General features: G+C 35.8%; 1 protein-coding gene across 3 annotated transcripts in view; it reads left to right on the top strand.

The window, feature by feature from the left end:
• The window catches only part of PTPN4 (protein tyrosine phosphatase non-receptor type 4), a 114,176-nt gene that overhangs the window by 74,474 nt on the left and 18,606 nt on the right, over positions 1-21,096 (top strand). For all 3 annotated transcript variants that reach the window (XR_008577806.1, XM_054830966.1, XM_054830967.1), the window contains 5 exons: positions 815-987; positions 4,968-5,036; positions 11,830-11,964; positions 13,222-13,380; positions 18,352-18,511. Coding sequence is in view for 2 of the 3 variants with exons in the window: in XM_054830966.1 (XP_054686941.1) it covers positions 815-987; positions 4,968-5,036; positions 11,830-11,964; positions 13,222-13,380; positions 18,352-18,511 (696 nt within the window). In the remaining variant the exon portion in view is untranslated. The remainder of the gene's footprint in view (positions 1-814; positions 988-4,967; positions 5,037-11,829; positions 11,965-13,221; positions 13,381-18,351; positions 18,512-21,096) is intronic.

The raw sequence follows: 21,096 nt of genomic DNA, 5'->3' as shown, positions 1-21,096 counted from the left end.
CAGAATTTGCTGTTTACTTTTAAAATACATTTTATTCTTTACCCTAAATTCATCATGTGGCTGAAAATACAGTGGTGGTGTTAGCCATTAGTCACAACAACTACCCAGATACAACACTGGGAGAAGACTTGCAGGCCTATGCCCCAGTATCTCAGCAGAACTAAAGATGAGAGGCCAGCAAAAGCTTCACTTGGAAAAGGAGTTTACTGCTAAGTGAAAACAGTTAAGATGCGCTAAATGTGGAGGGTTTAGTACTGTGAGAAGAAAGCAGAGTGCTGACGATGTTTTCTGGCTTACAAAGGTTGTAATCAAGCTCCCTCAACAGGCAGAATAGCTTATCTTGCTTTGCAATTTTGCTTCTTCCCTTTACCAGGAACCTAATTAATCGTGTAGAAGTAGGCATATCAGTCAATAACTGTTCCCAGTCTCTAACTAGCACATGTGCGTGATAATTCCTCTCTTAACTGTAGTAATCTTGAAACAGGGAGGAAATTTTTAAATGTAGTTTGGGTCCTACCTTTTGGGACCGTTTCTTCCTATCTAGACTTACTTCAGTATCACTAAACAGACTGTTAACCTGTGAGCAGGCTCATTTTAAAAACAAAAAAAAAGTGGCTGTAAAGTTTAAAATTCCTGTAAAGAAAATTTAGATGTATTTTAAAAGGGTTTACAATACGTAAAGTTAATGTAAAATTAGAGAACCACTTCAGAAAGCATAGTTTTTAGAAAAAAATCAAAACTAACATTTATTGATCTTAATTTAAGAAGTAACTGGGAATAATTTTTATCTGAAATAAATTTTTCTCATTTTTAGCATGAATCTAGAGAAACGTTACTGGGATTCAATATGGTGAATTACCGAGCATGTAAGAATCTGTGGAAAGCTTGTGTTGAACATCACACGTTCTTCCGTTTGGACAGACCGCTTCCCCCTCAGAAGAACTTTTTTGCACATTATTTCACTTTGGGTTCCAAATTCCGGTACTGGTAAGTGCTGATTTGAAATACATGGGAAAGAACATAAAAGGACAACTCATCCATAGGGAATTATTTAGAATCTATATTAAAAGGTGCCATAATTCAAATAGCTTTTGAATCCTACAATTGTTCCCCTCACCTTTTGGCCTAAGTTTCAAATGTCGGTAATTTTCTAGGACAGCTTGAAAATATAATTATTGTATTATTAGTGGTTGCTAACAAAATAGTACTCTGAGATTGTCTCACAGGCTGCATTTCTTCGCCTGCTTACCTGCTGGGTTATATTTGTCTTAAAAACGTTGTCTCAGAACTTCAAAGTCTTTGGCCTGGTATTTTTGAAAACTGATGGATCTCGGATCTTGTTTGCAGCAACAGCAACAAAACAGACCTAAATAAAGATCAAATAGAAAGCAATGAAAAGAAGCTTGTACAAGTAAAGCCCACTTAAGCTAGATGCATACAAGTAGGAACTAGGTGAAGACAAAAGACCTACATGCTCTGCACCAAACCCAGAAGTTTAGATAATAAGAACGAAATTAAGTCCGTAACTTTTAAGGATGAACTTAACATAGTGGGCAAAAAAGGTTGGAGTGCAAAGAATGACTGTGGAATAACTATAATCCTCAAGTATAATTTTTATTCTAATGACAGAGTGGGTGGTGTTGGTTTTTAATATTTTATGCTTTTTATTTAAAAAAAAAAATCTCAGTTAAGTAACAGAGTTAACTGTCTCTGTAATGCAGAATACCGATGGTTTAAATCCTGCCTGAAGCAGAGAATAATGGAGCTGCTACTAATCATCCATCTAGAATGGCAACAGTGTCTGTGACGTACAAAGGGAGACGATGAAAAGCTAGAAAACACAGTAACAGACTATTTCTGTTACACTTGTGAATTGCATAAATGTATAAAGAGGAAAGTAATTCAGTGGCTAAATTTTATACCATCTGGTTTTTTGACCAGCATTCACAGCACCTATTTGAGAAACAGCATTCTGTGATCCTGAACAGTGTTTGAGACTTGATTCAGTGTTGCCGTAGTGAATTTTGGGGAGCTTTTTCATTTCTGTAAAGATTTTGAATTTGAATCATTGTGGTTACTATTACAGAATAGCTCTTTGATGACATTCAACTTATGTTAATGTAAGATGAAAAGGGAAACTGCATAAAAATGAAGGTCATTAAAGTTAATGAAGCAGCCAAAAGGTTAGAATTTCTGTAAGTAGTTTGAGAGATTGTTTAGAGGCAGAATAATAGTAATAACGTGGAACACAAGGAGATGTTAAGGGCACTGGGCTGGTTTAATCTTGTGAAGAGGAAACTAAGGGGGAATTTAGTAGTAAGCCTAGAGCTACTTCAAGGGCAGTGTCAGAAATGATGGAGCCAAACTTGTGCTGGTAATGGCAGGTGATAGAATAAGGGACAACAGCCACAAATTTCACCTTGAAGATTCTAGCTGGACATTGGGAAAAGTTTTTGGTTTTTTGTTTTTCTAGGAGGATAGTGCATTACTGGAACAAGTTACCCAGAGAGGTTGTGGGATCTCTATTTTTGGAGGCTTTTCAAAACTTGGCTAGACAAAGACATGGCCAGACATGAGCTAGTGTTAGCAGGAGACTGGACTAGAGACTTCTAGCCAACATTTCTATGATTAAAATGAACTAATAAAATACTAAACTGCCAGGGCTAGACAGAACTATCTCCAGTTCTGAAAAAAATCAGACACATGAGATCGTTGAACTATTAAATGTGTTACCTAATCTGTTATTTCCATTGGACTAAGAGATTCTAATGCAGTGAATTCTAAAGCAAAGTGAGATTAAAAAAAAAACAAAACACAACAAACAAAAAAAACCCCAAACCAAAACAAAAAACAACTTCCGGGAGGGATCAAGAAGACTACTGATAAGAAAATCTGACTTCTGTACACTGTCCTTGGATTTTCAAAATGATTCTAATAATATTCCCCACCAAATACTCATTAAAGAAGTTAAACTGCCAAAACATGAAGAGTTTTCTTGCATATTAGCAACTGTTTTAATCAGATGGGAAACAAGTAGGTCCATTCTTCACAACGAAGGGAAGTTACCACTGAAGCGATACAGGTTTTTGTAGTAAAAGATGAAGTTGACTGTAGAAAGCTTCGGTGGTATGTCACAATGAGAAATGAGTAAGGAATAAAATGGTAGATCAAGTTCAGTGTCCAAAAACGCAAAATAATCTACACAGGGAGAGAAAAGAGTAGAAACATCAATTATAAATAAGCTATTACTGTCTTGGAGCTTTGTAGTTCTCTGAAAATGTTAAATCCATTATTAGTAGCAGTTAGAGAAAGGCAAATACAGTGTTAGAGATATTGGAAAGGAATAGATGAAAATATAGATGGCTTACTGCTTGTTGGAGTTAAAAATGTATAACCCCAGGAAGTTAGGAAGCAGCAGGTTTGAAAAAGAGAGATTTCTTAGAATCGCAGCATGCAGAGGTTGGGAGGCAGCTCTGGACACTGTCTAGTCCAATGTCCTGTTCAAACAGGTCCACTATAGCAGGTTGCCTAGGACTGTGTCCAGCCAGGTATTGAATATCTCCAAGGATGGAGACTCCACACCATCTCTGAGCAATCTGATCCAGTGTTTGACCACCTTCACAGTAAAAATGTTTGGTTTGTTTTGTGTTTGGTTGGGTTTTGTTGTTGTTCTTCCTCACCCCACCCCCTTCTGTTTAAGTAGGATATCTCATATTTCAGTTTGTGCCCATTGCCTCTTTTCCTGTCTCTGGGCTCCTTTGAGAAGAGTCTGGCTGTATTTTTTTACTTCCCCCTTCAGGCATTTATTATGCACTCATTTGATCCCTCTGAGCCTTCTCTTCCTGAGGCTGAACAGTCCCAGCTGTCTTGGCCTCTCCCCATCTGTCAGATGCTCTGGACCCCAATTGTCTTTGTGGCCCTTTGCTTCACTTGGGGGACCCTGGAACTCGACACAGCACTCCAGATGTGGTCTCACCGGTGTTGAGTAAAGCTACTTTCCAGCCATTTGGTCTTCAGCCTGTGCATGGGGTTATTCCTCCCCAGGTGTGGGATTTTGCATTTCCCTTCTGTGGTGGGTTGACCTGCATTTCATGAGATTCCAGTTGACCCATTTCTCCAGCCTTCACACATCCAGTAGTTCTGTAATATGAATGTGAAAATAGCTAATTATTCTTTGATTTCATAGTGCAAATGTCCCTGTAAGGGACAAAAAAGAGCAGAGTTTTAAGTATCAGTATCCTTTTAGGACATGCATCCTCTGACTCTGTGCCTTGTTCTGAAGTTATAAATGAGGAAGTGACTGCAAAAGGGAGTTCTACTGGTATCTTGCCACCAGTTCTTAACTGCTGATAGACACTCCAAAAATATTGTATTTTTTCCTAAAATAGAAATTATGAAATATTGTAAAGGACCTTTGATTTGACACAAGACATCTAATCTTATGTGAAAAGTCAGCAAGTTCCAAGATCTAATCTTGGTTTTGCAAGTTGCTTAGAAGAATACAATCGTGATGTGTTTATCATCTAATTTCTTCATGATACTTTGCCGAACTAAGTAGTGACTAAGTAATTAGCAGCTCAGGAAATAGTTTAAGAGGAGTACAGAGGAGATGGTGTAACTTATGATTGTGGCTATAACAGGAAAGATGATAGTGTTAAGTGTTATCCAAAGATCCAAGCAGAACTTTCTTATTGTTTTGGATAAGAAGAAAAAGAAAGAGAAGAGAAAGGTTTATGTTATGCCTAAAATTAATTGGTCTTTGTTACAGTTAGACTTTAATAGGAAAGATGACCTACACTTACCCAAATGCTGTCTAGAGTTACACTGTACTGAAGCTAACACAATTGCTTGTGCATGACTGAAAATAGAATTTAGGGGTTTTTTTGTTGAGATGGTTCAATTTTAAGCAAGAAATTGTTATCCTAAGTTTGTTGCATTTAGTGGTTTGGCTTTGTTTTGTTTTCCAGTGGGAGAACAGAGGTCCAGTCTGTGCAGTATGGTAAAGAAAGAGCAAACAAAGATAGGGTATTTGCAAGGTAAGCAATTTACATTTGTACAGGATCAGTAAGTCTTCTGTTTACATCTTTTAAGATGTTATGGGATCATTGTTTTCTGTTTGCAAAAATGTAAAATAAAGAGCAACTGTTGTTGACTGTTGCTAGTGGCTTGACTTAACCATGTTAAGGAGTTTAATTTTGATGGGGAGAGTGTCTCTTTGGGGCAGCCGGAAATGGAGGAGAATCTTATGATGGAAAAGTTAATAAGGGTATTCTTTAATATTTCTCCTTTTATATATGTCCAAAATTCAGAATTGCCTTCCATCTGTGCAGTTTGTTGTTACATGTACTAGCCCTCTTTGTGCTGTCTTTATTGCAAAGAATGGTCTCTCTAACTATTCCATTAAAATATTGAGTTACTATGTTTTACCCTGATAACAACCTACAACTATACATACATATTTCCTTTAAAATTAAGGTGCTGTGAGTGTCTTGGTGAGAACAGCCTTATCCCTATAATACCAATGAGATATTTTGCTATGAAAAATTTGACTGGGAGTGAGCTGCTTCTTAAGGTATTCTGTTAGAGAGTCGTTGGCCAATGATAGAATATATAACTTAATTTTGTTTCAGACTCCTGAGTGGTTTAGTGGTTACAAGAAAACAGTCAAGACATAGATTTAGTTCTTCATTCAGAAATTATGATACAGTATTCAAAAGTAAAACTGCTGCTGCATCCGTTTGGCAGTCTGCTCTGATCATTGATAGAAAGAATCCTTATGAGCAGGAAGCATGCTCCATGCCTTTTTTTTATGCTTATACTTTTACTGAGATGAGGAATGGCTTTTAGCATAGTTACCCCTTGAGGAACACTGGAGTTCAAATTTATGCTCACAGACTTTGCGTAACAAGCCCAGCAACCTTTCTCAAGAACCTGTAAAGAGTGTTTTTCAGAGCATTGGTGAATTCTGCCTTGATTTCCTGCCCGCTCCCTCCCCCCGCCTTATTTCCCCCTGTGCAATATCATGTAACATATGAGTTTTTAGCTGGGCACACTGTAGATACCCAGGTCCGTATTAGAAGGGTTTGGGGGGCAGAAGTGCTGTGGCATGTTTGTTCAACAGGTAGATTTTTATAAGGCCAATCTGTTCTGTGTGCTGTAGAACTATTTTTTACTCTATTTAATTTACTTTGGGAATCTGGTTAGATTTTTTACTTGGGGCAACTTTTTTAGTACTCAGAAGACTCAACACTGACAACTGAGTTTTATTTATTTAAATGACAGTTACAAATCAGTTAAACTTTTTTCTTGTTGCACTATGAACTTGCAATTCCCCACAAGTGAGGATGGAGGAGAGCCGATACCTGGTTTTGAGGAGTATATTTATCTTTTTAGAAACTGTTATTCAGTAGATGGCACTCTTCCCTTTGAGCCAAAACTGAACAAGTGGTGCTGGGGTCACTTGTATTTTGTAGTATATACTCTGGATAATATTGAAAGCCATGACTAGAATTGCTTTCATGTTTTCTTAAGTCTTTTTGGCTTTTTTAAGTTAATAAAATACTTGGCTCTTCAGTCCTCAGTAATTTTATTTTCCACTGTTGCTTTTAGATTAAGGAATACATCATTCATCCTCACCTTCTGACTTGTTTAATAACGTTGATGACTGATAAATGTCCGAGGCATATATGTGTACGTCAGTGAACTGAAATTAATGATGCACTGTAACAAGTACACCTCAGAAGGCTTTGTTTCTTCCTTTGTCCTCTCCATCACAATTGGCAATTAATGTATTTTCAATTTTAAATACTTCTAGTATTTTCAAGGGTGAAAAAACCTGAAATGTAAGACATTTCTAGAACCCCATGTGGTTCAGGAAGCTTAAACTAAGAACATTATCTTTAATTTCTTGTCTTCTAAACAGTTACATTTCAAGTCGAAATACTGAGTAGATGTTAGACCTTTTGTATTCATACAGAGAATAAATTTTGCTTTTTAAGGTTTTATGGGTATAATGTGGTCTTTATTCCTGGAACCTGCCTTTCTCAGTGTGTCTCTCTCAGACAAAGTCATCGTGTTGTTGGAACAGCTTTTTAAGCTGTCAAGCAGTGGGCTTGTTTTGGTTGCTTTTGAAAGTTATACTAGGTATTAGTTGCCTTTTGCTATGCAACCAGGAGCATGCTAGCATTAGTCAGGTCTTTTTTGAGAATTAAGTGGACACATAAAAAAATTTAAATAACTACTGTTGCTTTTATAATTACTACATCAGAAGATTTATTCAAGGTTGAGGGAAAAAATGTTTTCAAGTGTTTTTTTCTAGAGCTATCTATTTTCTTCTCAATATCTAACTAGACACTGGCTTATTTGAGCTAATATTGTCTAAGCAAACTTTTGATTCATTTCATTGTAAGAAAATAACGCCAATAGTTACATTGAGATGACATTTCAGTAATCTATTTGTTCTAAGTTGGGAAATGGTAATCACCACAAGTAATGATCATCTAGCCTCTACACACTGAGTGGAACACAGGTACAGAGCACAAGACATGGAAATAAAATTTCTTAACAGTCATTTGAATAAAACAAGCAGCCTACAATGAGCAGGCTTAGCTGTTTGTCCTCAGGATTTTGCTTTAAAGTAAGCTGAAATAGTATTGATGGATTTTTTTCCCAAACTCAGAAAAACATTTAAAAATGAATTTTAAAAAATGGAATGTATTACTGTGCAGGAGATAGTCTGTAATAAATTTGATACATTTTCTAGATGCTGTTTTCTTAATCTTCATGCAGCACTAACTTCAGCATTTAGAAGACTGTTGCTGCAGCGGTTTAGATGTTTTGTTTGTTTTCATCTTCATTACAGCTATTCTCTTGGCCTCATTTGTTGCAGGATATACACAACACAGGAAAACCTGTAAGAATTCGCAGGAGCATAATAAAAGTAAAAGTAGATAATAAAAGCAAAAAAAGTTTGATCGAGTCATGAATTGAGAGATTTCTTAAAGAGCACTGTTCTCTTAGTCATTGCAAAATATTCTAATTCTTTTCAGTTCTGATGGTGTGTACTGGAGCTGAGAGAAGGTAGTTTATGTGCATTGTATGATAGCGAGTGGGTATCTCAGTCATTCGTATTTGCGAACTCCCTACTATTAAGTTGCAATCTCTGTTTCCAAAAATCCAGTCTTGCTTCAACAATGCATTTATTCAGGTTAATGAAGTAATTCCTCAGTTGCTTTAAACTGCATATGTCATTTGTGGTGTATCTGCAGATTTGTATACATTTTCAGCCTCTCAGTCTGAAGCAGTAGCTGCCAGTTTTGCTGAGAAACGCATTCCCTGTACTTCTTGTCAAAATGCAAAGCAAGGCTGTACCTCCAGGTTATATTTCTTTTTGGGACAGAAATTATTGAAAAGATTCCCTCCTATATTCCCCTCTTTCTTTCCCAGCTCCTCTGAGAATTTTGCACTTCAGCTGTGGGACGCAAAACAAATTCTGTCTTTGAAAGCTTTTGTGCACTGTAGCTGAGCTAATACAATTTGTCATGCTTTTTTGGTTTTTTTGGTTGCATTATGTAATATCATCTCTGCTACTAGGTTGGGGTTTTTTATTTGACATAGTACCACAGCTTCTAGAACTGTTCTTGATCTTGGGGGCAGGTAAAGTTTTTGGTCTCTGTCCGTACTCAGATAGATAGGACTTCATGCTATAAAAGTTGGAAGTTCTCTGCAGATTCACCACAAATTAAATCTGAAAATAGTTTACTCTGTTAACTAGCAGTGCCCTGTGCTGGGGTACAGTAGAAGCATCCAGACTGAGCAGACAAACCCAGAATTTAGAATTTCAAAGTTTATCAAAGCATTTCAAAAGTTTTTTACAGCTTACTTCCCCCCTCCCATCTCCTCAGCTACACTCTGGCATGAGAAAGTGATTTGAATATTGTAAGGAATTAGTGATACAGAAGAAATTTGCAGGAATATTTTACAACACATCTTAAAAGATAATTAAAAACCCCTTATTGTTAGATTTAGAAGTGTTGGCAGGAGAGCTAGTATCAAAAAGCCACGGCACTGAGAAGTTCGGTGCTGCAGTGTGGTAATTTTTTCTTTGAAATATCTGCAAAGACAGGAAATGAAGGCAACAAACATGAGTGGGTGGGACTCTGAGGTTAGAGCTGTTAATAAAATAATTGAAACGAACCTTTGCTGATAAACACTGCAGCCGTTTATCGTGGTAGTGAGGTATTATTTCTGAAAGATCTGACTATCCACAGTAAAAGGTGAGTTTTCTTAACATTGAATCTTTTTTTATAGGGAAGAAAGTGATGCTTCTCATTTTAGAGTTATGTTCATTTGTTGCATAGATTGAGGAAGTTTTCAAAAATGTAGTTATGAACTATGACTTAGGATACAATGCAGTGGCTTTTTTTGGAAGCAATCAAGAGTTTAATTTTTTAAAAAATCTCCCCCCCCCCCCGCCATATGCTTGTGTGTGTGTCTATAATTTAGTTTGTTTTGTACAGGTGAGGATAGTGCCCTTTCACTGGTTTTGCACATTTTAAAAAAAAAAAAAAAACAAACCACCAACTTTCCTATATTCCACTCGTTGCTTTTTCACTGAAGGTAAATGAGATTCAGTAGCTGCCTTTACAAGTCTGTCAGAAAATACTGTATCTGCAGTCCTGTATTTACCTAATGTAGCATTGGATATATTATGTTCCTCTGCATTTTTCCCTCAGCCTGTTCTTTGGCTCAAATTTACTATGTTTGTGAAGAAAAAATACGTAAGTGGTTTAAGTTGCTCGCATTTGAAGCAAATTACAGAAATTGAAATGTTGGTTTAATTGACATGATGTCAAGCTAATTACTTTTGAATCAAATTAATACTGCTTAGGATACATGCTAAGAAACTGGATGTTACTCTCCTCAGGAATTAAATAATTGATATTTTCCCTGTTTTGAAAAATCAATAGATTTTTTCCTCAAGTGGAATAAGGCCTGACACAGTAGTATTCAGAATAGCCCATCTTGCTTAACTGTCTGAATTTGTCAACTGGTATTCAGTAACTCTTTAGAGTAGCAAAGCAGCATGCACTACATGTTCAGAACTGCTTGGGGGTGTAAAACCAAAAATAAACCCTCCACACACAAATCACCACTCCTTTAATATAAAACAAACACTGCTGACATTAATAGGACTTAAATATTTCTGCCTGTGAAGATAGATTATTCATTAGGATGCTTGGCTGGTTATTGTTGTAGACTTTTTTGATTATATTGAGGATAGTCTACTTAAAGGGGTGCCTTGCATTGAGTTTTAAGTTCCGTAAGAAGCAAAAATGTATTTGCAACTAAGGTTCTCATTTTCAGAAGGATGTAATTTGTGTGGGGTAGTTCCTTAATTTCTCAAAGTTCCTTCTTTCTGGACTTACACTTTCAGTAAATCAGTAAGGTGATAACGATAAGAAGAAGATAAAGAGCAGTTACCACGTGTCCCAAGGACAGCAAAGGCAGAAGTTGTTTTGTGATATGGGTGTATGGAGCTGGCGAAAGAAATGAAGGAGTTATGCTAGTATAATAATATGTCGTCACCTCATTGTGCAAAGCTGGAGAGTAGAGAAGAGTATAGTGATAGAATATAAAGGCAAAAGGGAATGAAATGGTCATGGCACAAAAGACTGATAAAATTGAGGTATCACTGGAAAAAGAGAGGGTTGGGTAATGATAGACGAGAAATTTGAACTATATAGCATCATCAAAGTAGTAGAAGCAAAGTAAAAACCCCGTAACACAAAATACGCAGGACATGTATTGAAGGATTGTTTAAAAGAATGTTGTTGTTGGCTAAAGAATTTTCAGTTGAAAACAACAAACAGCAAAAGTCTGGGTTTGTTTAGTCACAGGATGACTGAACCATCCCAATGATGCTAAGAAAAAAAGCCACCACAGTTCTTGGATGATTCATTTGATAATTTCCAGCATAAAAGGGAAATATACTGTTTCATGAGCGATTAATAGTATAGGTGGTCTCATTGGTGCTGAAGAAATAGGTGAAAGAAATAGTAGAAGAACTTGTAGATATCCTGGGATGACTGGACAATGAGAAGAAAAAGTGTCCTCAATATTGAGAAAGGAAAATACACTTCCTTTTGTATAAAAACAATGGCAGTAATGACCTTTAACCTGAAGGATATTTCTGGCACAAAACCAGTTTGGTTACCTACGAAGAAGTTTAAATAGGATGATTGCATCTGCCTTACAGGTGATAAAACATGTTCTGGAAGAAAGCATGTCACCTTGATGGAAATACTTGATGAGTAAAGAAAACCCAGGAGCTCCGTTGCCATGTTGACGTTTACCCCACTTTCAGTTCTTCAGTCTTTGGGAGTTTTTTTGGGCTGATGTTTCCACTGCTCTATTTTTCCTGAGATGGCTGAATAGTTGTGTTACTTGAAGTTTTTTGGTTTTCTTTTCATTTTTAAGTTCAGATCTCTTTGACTTTTCTGTTTGAGTCAGATTCTCTTTGAGGCATTAGAAATGCCTAGTGAAGTTCAGTGGGTTCCTGTTCCAGCTTGCCTGTCTCACTCCCAGCCAGCAGTATTTCATGACCATATTTCATTGACATTCTTGTATAAAGTACAGAAAATTAAGTACAATATATTGAGAAAATACAGAACTGCCCATGTAAATATAGTTTCGCATTATTACATTTCCTTTCGTCCATATAATTTGGTTTTCTATGATAGAACATCCATAGTTTCATTGTGGTGAATTTTATGTAATTTTGTTCTTACCTCATATAATTTTGGTTAGTCATTTTACTACTTCTTCTAGATCCCCCAGTAAACCCTTGGCACGGAAATTAATGAGTGGGATGGACTGGGAAGCAGTGAGTAGGAACTCACTGTCTGATGATAGGTTGGAAACCCAGAGCCTACCATCACGATCTCCACCTGGAACCCCAAATCAGTAAGTAGCATTGAATCTTCTGTCCCTAGAAGTGACTTTTTACCCCTAATGTGTGTGTAATAAAAAGATGAATGCATTATGGAGACAAATAATTTCCGAAGTCTGTGCCGAGTGGTTCTCTGGAACATTTACCTCCAGATAAGAGAAACTATTTGGGGGTGAATTTTAGGTGCTTCTCACTCAACCTATGAAAAGTGTGAGGTCTAGCCTGCAACCCTAAATTTGAGAGCTTAAGTGTTCTCAAGCACAGTTAAAACTAAATTATTCATTTGGCTGAGAAAAAAACTGATAATAAAATCTGTGTGATATTTTAGAAATAATTGATTCTGGTTAATACAGCTTTAAAAAAAACCCACTGGGGAAAATTGCTTAATCAGAAATCCTGGCAGGTTTATTCCCCTTGATTTTTCTGCATTTCCTTTCAATTCTCACTCTTTTCACCTGATATAGCTTTCTGGTTTATGGTTATGGTTAGTGAAAAAACATTCCTGATTTCCTTTGGAAAATAACCAATTTTCTCAGTGTGCTGAAACTGGCTTAAGAACTGGTATTATCCAATTTTGTATTGCATAAAACAGTAGGTGTTAAGATTCATTGGCATTGCAGCATATTATTCAAAAGACTGTTGTTGTAAGTATCTGTAGCATTTAAAAACTATTGTAAAAATTGTGTAATAATGATGCTTAGAGCATAACATAACTTATGTTTCAAACCATTTTAAGAAAGATGCCTCTGTCACTATGCTAGTTTACAAATGGGAAAATTTTGAGTCACAGAAATAAGACTCTCAGTGCAAAGCTTATGATTTTTCTAGGAGAAGATGCAGGGGAAAAAAACATTCATCTTCATGAATTCAGGTTCTGCCATGAACAGAGCCAGGACTTTTCTTGTTGGGGATTCGTTTTTCTTCTCATTGACTGGGCTGTCAGTCCAGTAGCCTGTTCATTGGACCACAATGTTTTTAGGCTTCTTTAAATTAAAATTAATAATAATAAAAAATAATAATTAGCCATTTAGTGTTTATGAAAATAATTTTTGAACACTTAAAAAGAAAATTATGAAATATAGCATGTTGATCTGTCAACATAACTGTTTCAGTGATTTTGAAAACCTAAATTATTTAATAAAAATATGTATGTGAACATATGCTTGCTCTGAGAGAAAATAATTATTTTAGCATTCCTTTGTAGTGATATAAGAAATGTAGATTAATAATAACATTCTTTTCCTATTGCACTGCTATGCTTTCTCTCTTAGTCGCAACTCCGCCTTCACTCAAGAAGGAGCCCGGTTACGACCCTCATCAGTTGGACATTTAGTGGACCATGTAGTTCACACTTCCCCAAGTGAAGTATTTGTAAACCACAGATCTCCATCTTCCACCCAGGCCAATAGCATCATACTGGAATCATCACCGTAAGTTCTGTTTGTCGTTACTATAAGGTAGCATGCGGGGCGCCTGAAGATAAGTCAGAAATCTTTGCCATTAAGATTTTAGTGTTAAATGTTTGGGTCAGGAGAGCCAGAAAATCTAATAAAAAGGTAGCTGTTGTTTAGGGATTTTTCGTACAGGTCTTATTGAAAATTAAATGATACAGAAGTAACAACCTCTAGCTGAGAAGTTTCTGATGCAGGGTTGCAACACCTTCCTCACCCACCCAAAATGTGAGTTTGCTGTAATGTGACCATCAGTGTCTGGATGTGGAAGTGAAAGTTATTTTTTTGATAGAACTGAAGTGTGTTGTTTTATGATAAACGTTTTTAATTCCTGTGAGTTTGGAAATTTTGCTTTTTGTCAAGGCACAGAAATATGAGTGAGCTTTACAAATTACTTAGCCAAAATACCTTCGTAGCACCCCAGCATTCTGAGGTTCCTAGTATGTTTCATATATTGTTACTGAGTATATCTTTATTTTTTTAACATAAGCACTATCAGGCTTTTTTTCTGTTATGCTGAATGTCTTTCGTACTGTATGTTTACTATGCTGTGGTGGGGAAAATAAAAACTATTATTGTGTATTAAGTCCATAAGGATGACAAAAAAAAGTTGAGTTATTCAAAGATTTGAAATAATAACTTGTGGCCAGAGCACAGATTAATTGAGGAAGAAAGATGTACAATATATACCTTATTTGCACTCCCACTGTACTTTCATGTAATGCTCAACTTGCCCTCATAATTTTGTATAATCTCTGTTAGCAAGGAAATGGTGCAAATGGTTTCAAAACCGTTTGAGAACTATAAAATGGCACATACATAATTACATGTTTATAAACAAATTCTTTGGAAAAATTACTCTGGGAAGGTATTTGAACATGATTTTAAAACCTTGCTTGGACTGTACCTTCAGTTTTAACAACTGTGTGTAACTTTGGGGAGGGAATCCAAAATTTTTACAGTTTTGTAAAATAACACAATGCTGTTTGTGATAGGGTACAATAGTTATAATTTGACCATCAGCTAGTTATTTAGCTTTCAGAGTTATAAAACAGTAATTTGGCCTAATAAGATAAGATACCCTTTTCTTGGTGGGCTTTTTTAACCTAGTCATGTGGCAAGGGAGTCTGAAAACTGTAACACCTGTGAATCTTTTCTCATATTAGAGTTTTGCTGTACAAAGGCCACACAGGGTCAGGTTCCTTCTGTCCCAAGGCTTCCAACTGAAGTCAGTTATGAGAAACAGTTACTGAATGGTAGTGATTCAGTGAAGTAAGCACAATTCTTAAATATTCTCTTTTATTAATATGCCGTTACTCGAAGTTAAGTTGTAAAAGATGTTCCTGAGTGTCCCTGGGATTTGTTTATTTAATACCTGATTTCTTGTGTAAGTTACCATAGAAATGAGTCTTAAAGAAAGGAAGTGGTTTTGTAAATTAGTTGTGCAACTATGGCTGTTCTTTTTCATGATTTTGCACTTTTTATACCCAAGCAGAAAAACTATTGCTCTTCCATCACTAAGTTTTGGGGTTTGGTTTTTTGTTTCCCTTGTTGGAAGCTTAAAAGTGGAATTTAATCTCCCAGTATAGATACTTAGCATAATATATTTTTAAGATTGAGGCTGTTGACTGCCAAAAATACATGAACATGGTCTTCTGAAAGTTTCAGGTGATGTTATTGATTCAAGATTTGCGATTTACGAAAGCAAGTAGTAGTCATGAAGTTCATATTAGCTATATATTTTAAAACGCTAGTTTACAGTCCCAAACACTGCTTCTTAAACAACTCGACCTTTCTGAGTGAAAAGATTTTGAGTAGTCCATCTGCTAATTTGTTGGGAATTTTTATTTATTAATCAAATTTACATATGTAAGAAAGAGGAATTAACCTGACAGGGAGTAGTTTTAGAGATCTCTTAAGTTTGGAGTCAAAAGAAATTATTAAGTTTCAGTGCAGTTTAGAAGGATATAATAGCTTAACTAATACAACCTTTAATTCTGTTGTTTTTTTCTTCATCTGTTTGTGCTATTCAAAATTAAATTGAGATTTCTGCTTGTAGTTCCCTGAGGTAATTATAACCTTAAATTCCAAAAGCACGTGATATGTGTGTAGTTTAATAAATTTGTAGGGGTGTGTATGAAACTTTTGCTTAATATATTAAAAGGTCAGACCGGATATATACAAAAATATCGAAAGCTTGTCAGTGCTGGGGTTTGTGTGTTATTTTATTATTATGTAAATTGTTGAATGCAGTAACAGAGAGCTGCTTTGCCTGCAAAATAGGCTGCTTTCACTGCCATTGTCTAAGCATTCATAAGGAAATTCAAAGCTGACTGGGCAAATATAAAGCAATGAAGTTTTTGCCCAGGGCTTGATTGTTAGTTCTCACAATTCATTATGCTAATATATTACAGTACTTGCATTGCTGCTTCTAAAATGCTCATTTAAGTAACTTTTCAAATCTTTTCTATAAGTTTGTATGTTTGGTGGGAATTTATTTGTGTTTGTTGACATATATGTACAGACATCTCTAGTCAAACACGAGATCCCATCTTTTACTTGTATTGGAATGACTTCTTTTGTGTCTCATGTTTTCTGTTCCTTTTTTATTCAGTTTGAAACTCTCAGGAGTAATTGTTTGCAGGAAAATACATAACTCTGTTGCCCTTCACTTAAAAGGGTGAATAGTCTGTGCTGGCCAGACTTGAATGAATAAATACATGGGGCAGTTAAAAAGCTCTGGGTGACCTTTGTAAGTCAATGTCTAAATAATTTATAGCTGCCTTGAAAATTCATTTTGCAAATGTTGGCAATCATATTTTTTTCTTTCTCCACAAAAATGAATTTAGAAAAGCTGCTTTTCCTGAAAAATAAAATAAAAGGATCATATGCTCTTTTTTACTGTCACTTGCATTGAAAAGTGCTAAGAAATACTATTTTTATTCCCTAATGTGATTTGAACATGAGATTCTTCAGACAGCAGATACTGAATAATTAGTACTTTTTTCTTTTAACACTATATAAGAAAAAATTTCTGAAAGTTGAAATTAAGCAAAAACTTACAGAAAAATATTAGAATCTTTTCAAATGTACTCTTTCATACACTGACAAAAAAATTTATCAATATTTTCTAAGAAAATCGACTAAATTTTTTAAAACTGAAATGGAAAACGTGTGGTATTTCAAAGTGAAGTGTTACATTTCCCATTCAATTTTCATGCTTTTTTGAAAGAGGTTCATTCTTTATTTGAAATCACTGTAGACAATTGTGAACTGATTTTTTTTTTTTATTTGAAAACATGTATCTGGGACCTGCCTTTAATTGCATAGGAACAAATTATACAGTATGGAATTTGATGTGCACCTTAGGTTTTCTAATTTGCAGCAACTTGAAATGTTATGCTGTCTCATAATAACAATCTTACCCTGCTAAAAGTTTACTGTGGCTAGACCAGTTAAATACAGTAGGACTACTCATGTGGTGACCCGTGCTTTTCAGAGGGATGTTATGCTATGAGTTACCACTGCAGCTTGCTGATAACGAAAGGGGCAGTGTCCTATTTCTGTCTTCTGGGAGTGTACTTCCCTCCCTGTGCAGTGGTCAACCCTCTGTTGAACCAGTTCATCTTGTTGAACCAGCAGAGAGCTACCTGGGCTTGTCCAAAAAGTCCGATGTATTTTTGTTTGCTTGGTAAGCTGCCTTAGCCAAGGGAGGAGCACCGGAGTGCTTTTAGGAAGGGGCCATGGGTGTAGGTGAAAGAAGGAATGGAGGCACCCATTTTTGGTGGTAGCATTGTCTTTAGATTTATCTGTAACTTCATTCTTCATGGGTTTTGGATATGCCACTAGTATCAGTGGGCTGTTGTCATGAGTTTTTAAATTACTTAATAATACCTTTTAATGTGGTTCACAGGGAGGAAGGCATGTATCCTCATTGGCATTTAGAAACTGGCATTCAAACTAAGTTAATGGGAGCTATGTGCTAACTGCCCTTTTGGGCCTCTCAAAATGTTCTTCTTAATTCTTAAATATAAAGCCATATAATGAAAGATGAATCATATATTTATGTAATACAAATTATACAGTTAAGCTTTTATTCCGAAAGGACTAATAAAGGAAATTATCCATATTATACATAAACACAGAACATTTTTATTAATCTACAGTAGAGTGCATGCAGATCTAAAACAGAAATAGAACTTTCTGCTCTTTCATCTTCAGTAATGGTGGTGTAACTCAACTTAAAAAATGCATGCGATGAATGCCATTTTTACAAATGTTTTACAGCTGCACGTGTTTAAAAGGGGAATATGTTCAAGAGGAGGGGGAAAAACAAAGTTCTCTTGAAATGTATACATATACTTTTAAACTGAAAAATTAAAATTTAACACTATCATCTCCAGTAGGCTTTTCAAATAAATGCAGGGGGACAGTTGAGTTGTCTTCAACTTGCACTCCTCCTATTTCTAGATCAAAAGCCAAAAACTGGTATGGGAACATTTTATTATGCTGCTTGTGTCTGTTTTTAAGATTTAAATTGCAGGCATTAATTTCAGATGCAAACTAATTTATTTTCTTACTGAGGAAAATATGTTAAGTGACATATCTATTTTAGAAGTAATTTTTTTTTAGCAGGAGTGCAGAGTATACAGTGAATTTTATAATACTCCAATATATAGTGAGTAAAGAGTGCTAAAACCATAAAAAAGTCATGTGTAAAAGATGAACTTACTAGTTCTGTGTACAGACGCTCATCAAGAAAAAAGCAGTAACATGTCCAGACATACACTTCCAATGTATTCCACCACAGTATATTTTTGAGATTCTAAAAATACATATAGGTATTCAGCTCTCAAACTCTTGAGTTTCTTCTAGAATTTTCAGTTTATTTGGAGCCCTGAAACAATATCTCACGATTGTTCCACTTCTTACTTTTATTTTGGTATTCAGATCTCAAGAGACTCCTATAGATGGGCAGCCTCCTGCGTTACCACCCAAACAATTTAAAAAGAACAGTTGGAACCAAATTCATCATTCACACTCACAGCAAGAACTGGATAACCATATTAATGAAACATTTGACGTTCCTGCATCACCTGAAAAATCCACAGTAAGTTTAGCCATTCTGCTTTTTATCAGAATGATAGTGCTGCTTTTCATGAGCTTGGTTTTGATGCATTTCAGAGAGTTGTTGTGTTTGTGCATTACATTGCAGCATTTCCATTATACATGCAGTCTCTTTGCTAGCTCCCACTGTTTCTTCCACCTGCTGGAGTAGTTCTGTGTCAGTTGTCATCAGATGCCTACATTGGGATGAGTAGGCAAACATTTTGAACATTAGCTTTTCCGCACATGCAGAAATTTTGAACTAACCTCCTCTTTGAGAAGTCATTTACCATCAATTTTAAAGACAACATTGCAGACACTACCACTGGTGTTTAATCTAGCTTTTATGAAAAAGCTGAAACTAAAAGTACCTACCAGCTTCTTGAGCAGTTTTGTCAGGAGAGGCTTCTTGAATCTGTGGTTGCATTTCTCATCAGAATTTCCAAGAAAGAGACTCTACCAAGAGCCCTGTGACAAGGAATGTAAAAATCTGAGCAAAAGTTGTTCTTCCGCACTTCAGCACATGCTAGATGAGTAAGCTAGTCAGTTGATTATTGTCTGAGATATCACTGATCATTTTTGTGAAGTTTTTTTTTTTTGTCCAGAAGTTTTCAAATGGTTCTTGGTTTTATACTGGTGTGGGACAAGAAACGCTTTGCAGGATGGGAAGACTGTTTAACATTCAGATACAGCAAATACTGTATAAACAGTTTTGCCAACCTCCGACATTCAAAATTATGAGTCAGCTCCCAAAATTGATATTTTTGAAATGCCTTTGGTTTATTTTTATTTGCATTCTGAACTCTAAGCCTAGGGTGTTCTCTCAGGCCTCGTTACAAAGTTAAGATTCCCATAAACCCCATATTTAATTTCATAATTAATTTCATAGCCAAGGTTTTAATAAAACATGCAAAAGTGAAACCTGTTAATTTATGAGTATTTTGGAAATGCTGTAAAAAAATTTGCTTTAATTAAATAATAAAACAGAATTTCTAACAGCTTTGTCTTCTGTCAGTGCTTACCTGTGTCATATTAAAGTGCTGTTCTGTTTTGAAAGATAATACTACTCTACACACCAAGTTTTCCTGCTCTGTATTCAGTTATCTTTAACAAATTGACAAAAATAACTTTCAGTTGTTTTTTTAACTCCTTTTAGTTCTGCAAAGCCAACACAGCTGCGTGAGAGTGAGGGTTTTTTTCTCTGTGCATTGTCAGTGTGATTGTTTGCTGTGGTCCAGTGGGCTACATTTATGCAGCCTCTCCTAAGGCAGTACGCTGTTGTCATTGCAGATCTAATTTGGTCTGCTGAAGGCTTTTTATTTTGCATATTAGAGAAGAAGAAATGCAGCATGACTCTGAAATTCTGTGAAATTGTAAATTTAGGATTTGGAATAGGGTTTTTTTGGGGGGGGGGGGTGTTTGTTTTTTTGTTTTCCAAAGTTGCTTTTCTGACCAGAATGCACTTCAGATTCCTGCACCACTAAAGTGCTGCCACATCTCAAATATTTTAAGGAAAACCCCTCACTTTTTTGACTTCATTTAGCTATTGAATCTCCTTCCTCTGTTAAGTGTATGGAGAGTCTATTTAGAAAGGTAGTAGGACAGGAATGGGAATGACAACTTTTTACTGCATCTGCAGTCCCTAAGTATCCAGTCTGAGAATGTGCAGAAGGATTTGAAAACAGGTGTGGCCAGGAGTCCCTTCAGTCAAAGAGGTTAATGATGATATACAGCACTCTCCTCAGGTTTTTCATTATAAACTGCTGCTCAAAATAGCCTGTTAAAGCCGGGGAATTATTATTCCCTTTCTGTCTGGGGAATGCAATGGCACAAAAGTTGCCATATGCTGCAGGTGAGCACTTGGTTGTTCATTCTGCCAATGGTCTTCCGTGCCATTGAACACAGGCTAAAATGATTTGCATATGATCAGGCTTCCTAAGCACCCTTCCTTCTCATTAACATATCTTACACAGTTTTTTTCCTCTTCTTCCCCAAATTTTTCATCTTTTCATTACTATGAATGTGTTCAGGGAGGTTTGTTTTGTTTTAACTAAGAGCTTAAAACATCTGGAATTAAGTTTTTATGAGCCAAATTGAGCAGACTTACCTATTGAACCTGCAGATTTTGAACTTTCGTACATATAGAAAAGTTTGATTTACTAAGGTGTTGGGACTTTTTTGTTTTCTTCCTTTCTGAAGGAAAAGTCTGAATTTTCAAAGTCTTACGCTTTGGCTGTAATTGGTAACATTGAAAACTTCCTTGAAACAAATTTCTTTAATAATGCTTCACATCCTCACCATAGAAACTATAGAAATACTAGCTAATGTTCAGTCTGTGAAATAAATATCGATGGGAGCAAACTAAAAATCACTTCAATGGCACTAAGTTGATTTTTCCAGATTAAAAAAGTATCTAGTATTCCCCAGTTTATTGATGGTTCATTTAACAGTGGTTGTGTGATCAGAACAAAACCAGAAAGAAAGAAGCTAAAATTGTCAGAGTGCAAAGCATTTGTCACACCTAATACTCCACTACACTGAAAATAGAATAGGGGATATGGAACCAAGCTTTTGTTGCCGAACTTGTCA

Source organism: Grus americana, chromosome 6 (assembly GCF_028858705.1).
Source record: "Grus americana isolate bGruAme1 chromosome 6, bGruAme1.mat, whole genome shotgun sequence".
In the NCBI taxonomy this organism is placed as follows: Eukaryota; Metazoa; Chordata; class Aves; order Gruiformes; family Gruidae; genus Grus; species Grus americana.
The sequence above is the reverse complement of the archived record's forward strand: the minus strand, read 5'-3'. Positions and strand labels throughout refer to the sequence as shown.